At 36.3% G+C, this 13,353-nt stretch overlaps 1 protein-coding gene across 1 annotated transcript in view; it reads left to right on the top strand.

The window, feature by feature from the left end:
- The window catches only part of LOC130231206 (receptor-type tyrosine-protein phosphatase S-like), an 83,744-nt gene that overhangs the window by 24,449 nt on the left and 45,942 nt on the right, over window positions 1-13,353 (top strand). Inside the window, 2 exon segments of the mRNA XM_056460683.1 lie at window positions 8,740-8,837; window positions 12,770-13,026. Coding sequence (XP_056316658.1) covers window positions 8,740-8,837; window positions 12,770-13,026 — 355 coding nt within the window.

Genomic DNA, 13,353 nt, shown 5'->3' on the forward strand with positions numbered 1-13,353 from the left:
GAGTTGTGACAACGTGTCCTTTACTAAAATGCCTCTTTAGTGCCCAGCGCACCGCCGCGGGGTGTGGATGTGGTGGTCTTAAACGCCACCTCTGCCAGAGTGTCATGGAAACCTCCAGTTGCTGAGCGACAGCATGGAAAGATCCGTGGTTTCCAGGTGACATACGCCAGACGAACCGCAGGGGAGAGAACAGTTTCTCCCAGAATCAGGGAACACCTACTGAGAGACCCACAGGTAGGAGACTTCACCTCTCTGACGCACACACATGTAAACTTCTAAAGTCAATATGTACTTTTTACAAAAGTGTGTTTTGAAAGCATTTTGGCAAAGATAAAAAAGAACCTCAAACTTTAAAGCTTTGCAACTTGCTCTTGTTAGCTTGGGTAATTCATATTAAAGGGCACCTATGATGAAATCATCTTTTGTAAGCTGTTTGGACAGAACTGTGTCTGGGTATAGTGTGTCCACAGTTATATTGGGGTGATATAAAGACAACACGTCTCTTTTAAAATTTCTTGACGTTAAAATAGGATCCAAATCCCTCCCATTTTGAGGCCGACCACAACTTGACATAGGAATGCAGTTTGCTTGCCCACCAGATTGATTGACTCATTAATAACGCATATAATCATATCAACAAGACAGGACGTGCGCAAAGCAACCAGAATTAAAAGATCTGTTCAGCTTTCTGTTATCATCAATTATCATCAAATGTGATCAAGAATGAGTTTTTATCACCCCAGCCACATGTCAGTACAATAAAAGAAGAAGCTTCACTCCCGGTTTCAATCCAGCAGTGGATATTAACGTGTATCCAGTCACATTTGCGTGCAAAAACAGTGCAAAGTTAAAGGTATGCGCTGTGTGTGTGTGCGTCTGTGTGTGTACAAATTCTTACTGTAGTATTCCTCACAAACGTTACATGAGATATGCTTCCTTCATATCTGTCACTGTGCTGTTTATCTAATGGAGTCAGAGATTAAGGCACCTCTGACAGACACGGTGGGTGGGGAGAACTAGCATTAAAGGCACAGGCAACATATACAGCTACATTATCTTCAGAGCAGAGAATTCTAATGTTCTGAAAGGTGTAATAAATAATCTGATGGGTGTTTTGAGCTGAAACTTTGCAGATACATTCTGGATACACAAAACACTTATCTAAATCCTTGAAAATTGGGTAAAATAGGTGGCCTTTAAAGGTTCAAGAAACCCTTTTTTTGAGATGAGAAGAGCACTTTTTTGAGATGTTAACAGATTTTTGTGTGTTGAGCATCAGATAAGACGATGTTAGCACCTGTCAGCTTTAATTGTGGGGAAAACTGGATAATTTCGAGCTTTTGTCAGCTAATTTCTGCTTCCGGGTTTAAAATAATTTTTGGAGCGGGATCAAAATCGGTGATGTAGCGCGAATTAACTAGTGAAGTGATGATGCGTAAGTTTCTCATTATTATTCATCGCTGAGATTTCTTATCTTATGAGAAGACCCTGACGCTTAATTATTTATGACTGCACGTGCTTTCCGAATGCAAGGCAGACCTGCCAAGCTGTGAAACCCAATGACTGGGTGAGACCGCGTCCGCGGACTCCGCATACGGCACGCACCATTTAGCCGTTCATGAAGGGTCTTATGTGTTTGTTTCCATGATCCATGGGGTTTGTTGCATGTTTTCCCTGCGATGCTGTCAGGGCCGATACAGCAAAGCTGTTTGTGTGCAGCAAGCATTTTTGTCAGGAGAGCTGTAGAGAATTGGAGAATGGCAGATCTTATCTTTTATCAGTTGAGTTCGTTACCATTCAGACACATCGCCTATATCCATGCTGCTGTGTTCATCTATGTTTAAAATACTCCAGATTACCGGCAGGGCTAATGGTTGAAATAGACAGAGCAAGAGACCCGGGGATTGAGGAGGAGAGAAGTCTTCATTTATAGTGTTTATATAAACATGATTATCTTTTAATGATATAAATTGTGGTTATATGTATATTAAATTACGAATAACAAATGTAGCAGGGCATTAAATTACTGTTTATTTCTTTGCATTTTAACTTTGTAAACTAATAAACAAACAGCAAACATAAGTTTTTTGAGTGTAAGCCAAAGCAAAATGAATGAATGAATGAATGAACTCAAATAGGTTTCGAACAAGTGAGGGGTGAGTAAATGATGGCAGAATTTTCATTTTGGTTGAACTCTCCCTTAAAGCTACAGTATGCAAATGTTTTGGTTAAAATACATATTTTGTGAAAACTAAAGTAGGATTAACAGCAAACACAGCTTTGATCACCACTTCCTCTATCCTCCAGTTACTACACAGTTCTTAGTGGCAGTATAAATGCAACCACAAAAATGGTTGAGGGTTGAAATATTTCTCTGAGAAGTGGGCCACTGGCTAGTTCCTGTAACTGATTTTCTGTAACTGCTTGGTATGAAAGTGCCTTAAAAGCAGTTTTGTGTTTTTATGAGAATCCACCCCTCTCTGTTTTGGGAAAGTATTGAAATTTTAAAAAAATTTCACGATTTGTCAACTCCACTAAACATGTATTAAGACAGCTGCTTTTAATCTAGGTCTTTGAAAATTGTCTTCAATCAAAAGCCTGAGTAAAATAAATAAGCCTGAGCTAAAATGATAATAAAACATTCTCATGTCTTTTAAGAGATGGTCACAGTTAAAGGGATAATGGAATATAAAGTTGCTTTATTCCTGCTGCACAGCTAAGGCACTTTCCATTGCTAATTCGGTTGTAGCAGTAGGTGGCTAGTTATTTTTAAATGTGTGATCTGACTGAGTAATTGGACCTGACTGAGATGTAAATGTCAGTAATGTGGTTTCATTTTAAAACATTACTGTATGTTTGCATTTGGTCTGGTTACTAAGGCAGATGACCTTTATTAGGATGTATGCTTGTCACATCGATGCACAATAACAGACCTGCACTGATGTGGTGATCACAGATTCATTGGAACTGAGAGCAGTGATGAAGCCTAAGTATTTTATGTTTATTTATAGCTTCAAATGCCTACAGCAAGGTAGAAGTTCCATAAAACAGCTTAATATTGTGTTTAAGTGGGTATTTAAGTGGCTCTTCTTGGCAGACTTTTTCAGATTTTAAGCATCCTTAATAAATCTTGTTAATGTAAATTAGTTTTTTTTTTGTATGTAACAAGCTATTTCTGTGCACAATAAAATAAAATAAAATTGTTTAGAGAAAGTAAGCATTAATAACAGTAAGTGCAACAATTGTTTATGTGGAGATGAAAATAAGCAGTATTTGAGTATTGGAACAATACTCAAACTTAAAACAAACCTTTTCTTTATGTTGTAAATTCAATATTTACCGCTTATGTATTAAAGGCCACCTATTTTACCCCTTTTACAAGATGTAAGATAAGCCAGTAGTGTCTCCAGAATGTGTCTGTAAAGTTTCAGCAAAACACCCATCAGATTATTTATTATTAGATTAGATTAGATTCAACTTTATTGTCATTACACATGTACAAGTACAAGGCAACAAAATGCAGTAACAACAGCCTCCCCATCGGGGAATCGAACCCCGGTCTTCCATGTGACAGGTGGAGATACTGTCCACTATACTAATGAGGATCTGTGATTATACAATACAGAATCTGCCAATTTTGGTTTCTGAGTACAGTGTAGTGTACAGTGAATGTACAGTGTTTTTGTAGCCTGCGGCTTTAAATGCAAATGAGCTGCTTCTCCTCGCCCACCGATCCGACGTGCGTGTCTGCTTTTCCTGCTTTACGTCAGATAAACAGCAGTCAGTGATAGAGACATCCTGGATGAAGCTAAAATACAGCTCATTAGTCAAAAATACCAAGTAATTTTATTTCATGTATTTGTGGTGGAGTTTATTCAAGCCTTTCTGAAATGAGGAGACACTCACAAATGCCATTTTCAGTACACACACACACATGTATTAGCATTTACTGACATTATGCAGCCATGGTGATTATAGAGATTAAGAATTACGTAGCAATTTTACTGTCTTTATTACAAACATGCTCTGTTTTAAAAATGTTGTATACATGTTATTATGGAGACATGGTGCCTGTCAATCAATTCGGTGGGCAGGAAAAACCGCACTCCTACGTCACGTTATGGTGGGCCTCAGAATCACTTGGATTTGGGTCTTATTGTACACTTGTTGGGTTTATATCACTTCAATATGACTGTGGACACACTATACCTACACACAGTTCTGTCCAAACAGCTTACAAAAATTGATTTTCATCATAGGTGTCTTTTAATGAAATCATTTTTCTATAAAACCTTTATTAAAAATATTATTACCAATAACCAAAAGATAAAAGTCCACGTAACACGCATTTAAATCAACTTGATTAAGAGAATGCAGAAATAGATGTAAACAGCTGAAATGTTGTGTTTTTTTCTGTAATTCTGGTAGTGCCGCTTATTGAAAAAACACTTGAATTAACTAGAAACATGAGGCAGATTCCAAATATCACTCAATCTGTATGAGTTGTTTGTTTGTCAGCGATTAGGCTTCTTAGCTCAGCTAATGCTCTCTAAATGGACTATAAATTTGCTTTAATTAGCAGATAACATCGCTATATGCTTATTATCCACATGCTAAGACACAACCTCTGATAACTATCTCAGAAACTAAGAGCCTTAAAACCACCATGTAATTGTTTCAGTGAACCTTTCACACTGTTTATTCTCAATAGACATTCATTCACTGTGTGTGCAAATAATCATATTGCATCCTGGCATTCACATTCATTTTTGTCTTGCTTTGGTTTTCTAAACAGCCACAGAATGACTCAATAGAATATGTGAGTATATCTACTTTGAACATTAAACAAATTTTTCATGCATATTGTATATTTGCTTTTAAAATATATTAATATAATATACTTTAGAGGGGGAAAATATATTTCATTGAATATCAAAGCAAATAATAGAATAATGAAATCATAAACATGGCTTATTTAGCTCAAATCACATACTAAACTATATATGCACATGCTATAGTCAAAAAAGTGTTTCTATAATAATGATATTAAGTTTATTAACTGAAGAGCAGGACTTCCAGGAGACACCAATAAATGGAATTTCTCCCATTAATTTCGCAACTTATGCAGTCTCTGATATGAATACAGATTATGTGGTGCAGTATTGTAGGACATTTGTTCTTCTTAGTTAGTAAAGTGTGGATGTGTTTATTAGGAAGTGATTTTGACCGATTTGTGGCCGAACACTGAATACTCTGTGACCGTGGCTGCATTCACCTCAAAAGGCGATGGAGCACGCAGCAAACCTATCATCATCAGAACTAAACCATCATGTGTGTACACATTACTATATTTTACATGCCTGTCTCATATACACATTTACACATAAACATGAGAAGTGTCACCCAAAAATGGAAATGATTTACTTCTTTGTTGTGTTTAATAATAGACTAATAGATGTCTAGGTGTCCAAACATAGATGTCTTGGTCAAACATGCCTACATTTGGGCTGCCAATGAAAAATCGAATAGAGAATAGTCCAAAAATAGATAAGTCATCAAATACACAGATTAGACCTATGGTCTCAAACTCAATTCCTGGAGCTCTGCATACTTTAGCTTTAACCGCCTCCAACTCACACCTGCTTAATAGTCTCTAGTAGTCTTGAACACCTTGATTAGTTGGATCAGCTGTGTTTGATTAGGGTTGAAGCAAAACTGCAGAGCTTCGGCCCTCCAGGAATCAGGTTTTAGACCTACAGTATGGATTAGACCTATGGATTAAAGTCTATTTTTGGACTATTGTTAGATGACTATTAGATTTTCACTGACAGCCTAATTTAGTCTTGTTGTAGCTGAGATGTTTTTGTTCGGGCAACTATTAGGTGACTTCTAAACATGTATAATTGCTTGGTGGGTTACCCTGTATGTTCTTTTTAATGGTAATGTTCCAATTTTCAAAAATCATTGAAACCATTTTTTCAATTGGATATAGTCATACACAAAAAAATCTGGCTTGTTAACAACCCTGTCTTTGTTAACAAATTGGTCTATTTTTCTTACTAATCCAAATATATTAAAAAATACATACACTTGAAGTCAGAATTATTAAACCCCCCTGAATTATTAGCCCCCCTGTTTATTTTTTTTCCCCAATTTCTGTTTAACGGAGAGAAGATTTTTTTCAAACCTTTTCTAAACATAATAGTTTTAATAACTCATTTCTAATAACTGATTTATTTTATCTTTGCCATGATGAGAGTAAATAATATTTTACTAGATATTTTTCAGGACACTTCTATACAGCCTAAAGTGACATTTAACTAGGATAATTAGGTTAACTAGGCAGGATAGGGTAATTAGGCAAGTTATTGTATAATGATGGTTTGTTCTGTCGACTATTGATAAAAATATAGCTAAAAGGGTAAATAATTTTGACCTTAAAATGTTTTTAAAAAATTAAAAGCTGCTTTTATTCTAGCTGAAATAAAACAAATAAGACTTTCTCCAGAAGAAAAAATATTATCAGACACACTGTGAAAATTTCCTTCCTCTATTAAATATCAAAAAAGCAAAAATTTCAAAGGAGGGCTAATAATTCTGATTTCAACTGTACATGTAATGAACGCTATGTTGAATGTTAAAATATCAAGTGAACTGCCGTGAGTCCTTTGAAAGTTTGAAGGTTTTAGGGTAAATTTACACAAATTTACGCAATGTACTAAAAGGGTTTTCTTTTTGTTTTTTAAAAGATTTGTGTATAGACAACAACATTGTTAAAAATGATTTCGTCCAAAACAGAGTCACAATATATATATATATATATATATATAAATGTTTGTTTTGAAATCTTTTTGAAAATTATTGACCACAATTTTTTTAAAGGTTTTCTGTTTAGTTGAAAATGGTCATGTAAGTGCCTTCATAGGTGCCATTCACATATTGCATCTTTTGCGCATTCAAGGTGTTTCAAATGGAGATGTGCACCAAGCAAATGGAGAGTGACATTTTCTTAACTTTTCAGTAACCATTTCATGCACGCCTACAGCACAGCAAATTTCAAAGCCTCAACTTTTCAAAATGCCACCATGCACATCCACCATGTTTAATGTGACAAGAACCAACCTATCAGCTTCATCATTTGTATGTATTATACACATTTCAGTAAGAAAGGTAAACTAATTATCTCAGACATATGCAAACACTGTGGTGCTTTTTAATTTTCTTTCTAAATAATACTTGTATCAGAGCTACAGCAAGGGGTTGTCAGTAGTGGTTCCTCGCATCTAATGGTTGCAACAACAGATGCCACGGGAGCACAAGCTCATGAGTGCATTAAAGTTTCTGGAGAAAGCGGCATGAATTTCGATGTGAATTTCGATTTTAATCCCTATTTCTTGTAAGTCCATGTGTATTGCTTAAGAAAGCCCTTTTGCTTTTCAAGCAGTAAAGAAACTTTCATTTTCATTTTTGGGTGTGCTATTCATTGAAGTATGAATCTCAAAATCAGGTAATTCATTTAACCCAACAAACATCATGTCTTACATATTTAATGTTGAACTGCAGTGCTTTTCTCTGCTTCGCAGTGCCAGGTATGCCTTTGCTCACAGTGGTGTCATCAGAGGATAGCACTGCCCTGCTAAAGTGGCAGCCTCCCCCTACAGGACTGTCCCCTGTGCTGGGCTACAGACTCTCATACGGCCAGGCCGACCCATCCTCAGACACCTTTATGGTACAGGAACTGGACGCCCAGGAACGCTCTTACACAGTATCGTCTTTGAGCGCAGGAGTGCTGTACGTCTTCCGTCTTGCGGCCCGCACTGTATGGGGTTACGGTTCAAGTGCTCAAGTCACACTTCTGATCCCGAACGTGGTGCAAACAACCACAGATGGCATGATAACAGACCCGATGACAACAGAGGGTCAAAACATGAGCGTACAGGAAAACGTTCCAATTTTGGCGAACCTAACAGCCGAAAGCATCAACTCCTCATCTGCGATCCTGAGATGGGAGCGACCAAGATACTATGACGGAATTCAAGGTTACCGCGTGTGGTTCGCTGTCACCTATAGTAATGGCACAGACATTGCCATGGAATCCGATGTTTCGGAGACCACAGTGGTCCTTCATGGCCTAAGGGCAAATACTGAGTACGTGGCGAGAGTTTGCATGCTTAGCAAACAAGGCCCCGGACCCTATAGTCTCCCCATTTCCATCAAAACACAACCCGCAGAGGAAGGTAGGACACATGTGAATCCTCACACAAACAAAACAATTACTGTCAGGCAACAGTCAGGCATTCTTAAACAAAACCACATTTTCTTTACTTTAGAAGACCATTTTCTGTTTATGTCTGGTCATTTCTGTGTGTTTTTGTTGGTCTGAGTCCCTTGTTTGATGGCATCCATTAAGCACAAGGTGAGAATCTTTATGTAAATGGGTTTAGGTCAATGTTGGAGTGCTCCATAATCTCATAAAACAACTACAGTAAAGGTGAGCTCTTGGAAAAGAGTGACAAATTGTCAGTACTATGAAAAAAAGAGTGACTATATATATATTTTCCTGCTGTCAGATACAGTAACATCCCGATGTAGGAAATGATTTTAGTAGAAACTGTTGAGGAGATTCGTTGACGTTCTTCATAAATGCTTCAGCATTGATGGAGGCCAGAGGTTGTCCTCAGGTGATCTGAAATATTGATGTTTAATGTGTTGATCTTTAGTTTTTCTCCCTTTTCATAGTTTTTGCTGTGAACTTCAAAGTGAAAGCTGCTATGAAGAGTTCAGTTCTGCTGACATGGGAGTCACGAACCACCAGTAATAAAGCACAGTCTCTCATGGTGAGAACTACACTTACAACATATGTGTTTGCTGTGTGTATGTGTGTGCTTGTGTTGGTTTTGTGTTGGTTTATTAATTTTCTTTCGGCTTAGTCCCTTTATTCATCAGGGGTCGCCACAGTGGAATGAACCTCCAACTTATTCAGCATACGTTTTACACAGCGGATACCCTTCCAGCTGCAACCCAGTACTGGGAAACATTCATACACACATTCACACACATACACTAATGTTTAACACCCTAATATCTTTAGGGTTAGGGTTTGGATTAGGCCAAATTAGTTCATCCAATTCACCTATACCGCATATCTTTGGACTGTGGGGAAAACGGGAGCACCTGGAGAAAACCCACCCATGGGGAGAACATGCAAACTCCAACACAAGAGAAGCGCAACTGGCCCAGCCGTGACACAAATCAGTGACCTTCTTGCTGTGAGGCGACAGTGCTAACCACTGAGCCACCGTGTCGCCTAAAGCATTTAAAATAAAGCTATATTTAAATCTCAATCCTGGTATATAAAAAATCTGTCACTTTCTGGTGCTATCATTGTGACAAAGCTGCTTGTTTTCAAACTTGCAATACTTTTTTAAAGCTAAAGCATCAGTTTAAACATATGAATATAATAAACACTAATTATAAATAATAAAAATTTAATAATACTATTCTGAAATAGCTTTCAACAAAAAATGTCAAAAAGTAAATATTGTTTTGGCTTCACATTCAGGCTTAAAGATGACTTTACATGATTGTTCTTCCCTGTCATTTGTGATCATGATTTTTTACTTTATAACATTTTCTGTATATAAGTTGTACATTTTTATATCTGTTATATTCCAGGTATGGCACTCTCACACGCACGACCAATTATTATCAATTAACACAACCAACTATTAACCAATTAAATGTTACATCCTTCAACCGAGACAGCATCTGGTGTCGTAACATTTTATGCAGGCCCATCCAAGTTCATGACAGATATCAAATTTTTATATCATTTTTCCCTCTGTGTGCGCGTGTTAATGCACTGATACTGACTCACAGTGTTGTTTGCACAGTAAACTGTTCTGTTCACATTATTTTTGTCTGCGTTTTGTCTCTTGTCACTCTCCAACACAACCAATTAGAATCTTTTCCATGTTACATCCTTTAACATCACACATCGTAACATTTAATGGGGGCTCGTCCGGGATCATAAAAATCTCTGGGTTTTTTTTTCTGTTTGTGTGCGTGTGTGTGTGTGTGTGTGTGTTTGTGTGTGTGTGTGTGTGTGTGTGCGTGTGCGTGTGCGTGTGCGTGTGTGTGTGTGCGCGCTCACAGGCATTGACTGACACTACTTGTTGCCTGGTGGCTTTTCTCATTCTGAACTGTGTGCATAGTTACCAATGCTATTTAAATTATGTTTGTCATATTTTTTCTTTTTCCATCCACCCACACAACCAAAACCAGTTATTATAATTTTAAATATTGCATCTTCCAACTCTGTATGACATCTGGAGAGGCAACAGTTCCAAAACATCCTATTTAATGCAATTAATGTCAAGCAGTATGTGTAGAGCACATTTGCCACACGCCACAGTTATGCTTTAAATAAATTAATTTAGGCTGGGTATGTTAAATGTTGTTTATAACGATTGCCACTATAATTTAAAGCCAACTATCGAGCTTACTCAGTATATGGCTATCGGCAGGTAATTTTTACACTGTTTATTAATTAAATTATAAAACATACCTAAATTATGTATATATAACTTATAAATACTTGTGAGTTATACATCAATGCAATTCTAATGTTGTGCAACTTGTAGTCACATGCTACTTACAGTATTTTCTGCAAAATGCCTTTTTTACTCAACAGAATACAATATGCACAGTCATACAGTCTACATTATGTAGTTGATATCAAATTTATAGACCTCCTGTGAAATTTTGATTCTTTTTCAAATATTTCCCTTTAACAGAGAGTATAATTTTAGGAACATTTTTGAACAAGATAGTTTTAATAACTAATGTCTTATAATCAATTTATTTTTGTCTGTTACAAGGATACAGACAGTACATAATATTTTTCTTGTCATTTTGATCTAGGTCATTGAAGTGTAATGCTTAACTAAAAAAAGCCAAACTAAAATAATGAATGAGGACTAAATAAGACTTTCTCCAGAAGAAAAAATATTATAGGAATCACTGTGAAAATTTGGTGACACTTTATTTGAATGTAAAATTCTTGCTATTAACAAACCATTAACTAAGACTTTTAGCTCAATAAACTACTAATTAGCTGCTTAGTAATAGTTACCAGTACTTCCCACACATAGACTTTACTTGGGCGGGCCGACCAGGCATATTAATGGCTGTCCAAGCATATTTAGTGAGACATTTTTTGTCTTTTACTATTAATACAATTCTTTTACATTATTGTGTATCCGCCCAATATAAATGAACTTCCGTGATCGATTAAGTAGTGGAAAATCTTCTCTCGTTTAGCAGTTCCGTTCTGTGTGCGCAAGACTTGTCAGCACTCCCACAGGTAATCTAACGTGCTCTGCAGACCCGCACAGACTTTTTAGAACGGGTTTCTAAATCTCCTAAAATGTCCGGGATTCAACTTTTGCTTTCCCTTTCTAAAGCTTGTATGTGTTTTTGAATTACCTTCTTACTTAAGCCTACTTTTACTTGGCTTAAGTATGAGAGATCGAGAAAAACATTAAAGAATTCATTCTCTGATCCAAACGACTGCTTTCTATGTACTCGAAGAGGTACATAGAAGAGGACCAGATGAAATGACTGGTCTATAGCTGCAAAATATCTATACACCATTAGTAATGGTTAATCAATGCATTTGCCTTAGTCAATAATCTACAAGTTTTAATCTTGTAATTATTGTCATTTTTTAAAGATATTGTCTGTTTTTATTCCTTTTTCTGTAATTTATTTCTCATTTGCTGTATATTTTATTAATATGATGATGTCAATAAGCTATATTACATAGGCTGTTTCATATACATGCTTTGGCATTCAAGTTTGCTTTGAACTTGAAAGAAAGAGAGATTTTCTCTGTCAGTGGGTGCACATGGCTATAAATAGCATAAAGTAAAAGGGAAAATAGTGGATTTATTTTTTATTATTATTTTTTTTTACTTTAACCCATTAACAAGAAACAGTGTATAACAGTGTCATAATAAATACATTTATTGTAAAACATTAAATTATTTTGGAAATTGTTTTGTTTGTAGCATATAGTCAATGGTGTGTTTCAATCCAACTAACACCGCAAGTATATTTCAAACCTGTGGAAAGCACTGGGTAGTAAGGTAGTACTTGGGTTAAGGTATTGAGTAGGATTAGGGATGAAAAATAAGATCATATTTTATTAATACTAATAAACAGTTAATATCTTAATAATGGCAGGTAGTAAGCCAGTAGTAAATAGTGTGAATTGTTATTTTAACCATTACTTAAAGCATACGTTTATTAATTTCCAGGTCTAGAATTCTGTCTTCATATAAAATTCCCATATGTTGAGAATTAAGTAAGAAACATGTAGTGAGTTTACATTTGAATCTTTACCTGTTTAAACTTTTTTAAAAATTGAATTGTTTGAAATCATTCAAATTCATCTTGTAAGTGTTCAGAGGCCCTCTAGTGGTTTCCGGACCCCTTGTTGAGAACCACTGGGTTAGGTGATAAATTATTTCATAAGCTCAGTATACCAACAAGCGTGTGTCACCACCTCTTAATGCAACATATTGAGACTGAATTGCGTATGACAGTGTTTGTTTAAGTGTGAGTGTGTGCATGTTAGCAAGTGTCTGAGGTGTCAGTCTTAATCTTTCTCTGCTCTCTTTATGTGTGTGTGTGCGCCACAACATGCTCATAGTTTTGACTGGCAAAGTGTGCATTTAATGTTTTCCATCTTCTTTTCTTCTGTCAGATCTCATATGGTGATGGCGAGAGTGTGGAGGTCGATGGGCGGCTCGGGCAGAAGCTGGTGACTAAGCTGAAGCCTCAGTCTCTCTACAACTTCCTGTTAACCAGTAAAGCCGACAGCACTGGAGGCCTGCAGCACCGCACGGACGCCATGACAGCCCCAAACTTGCTGACCAGGAAACCACAGCTCCTAGACAAGACCAGTTCCCAGAGCATTGCCATCCTGCAGCTGCCCACTGTACAAGGCCAGGCGAACGTCAGGTCAGGAAAACACCAATACATATACATGGAGAATTAATAATCATTTCTAAATTGTTTACCAATAGACCTGGAAAAGGATTATGGCCTGAGGATTCTGAAACATAAACTGAGAATTTGAAATATTAACTCAGAATATTATAGAAAACTCAGAATTCAAAGTTATTACTTTTCTGAATTAGTCAACATTTTCATAAAATAAACTACAGATAAATTAATCTTTTATATTACTTTATATTATATTCAAATATTTTTGTATTTGTATTTTAATATATTGTTTTATTATTTTCTTTATTTTGTAGTCATAGTTCTATTATTTAGGTTAAAGTT

This window comes from Danio aesculapii, chromosome 1 (assembly GCF_903798145.1).
Source record: "Danio aesculapii chromosome 1, fDanAes4.1, whole genome shotgun sequence".
In the NCBI taxonomy this organism is placed as follows: domain Eukaryota; kingdom Metazoa; phylum Chordata; class Actinopteri; order Cypriniformes; family Danionidae; genus Danio; species Danio aesculapii.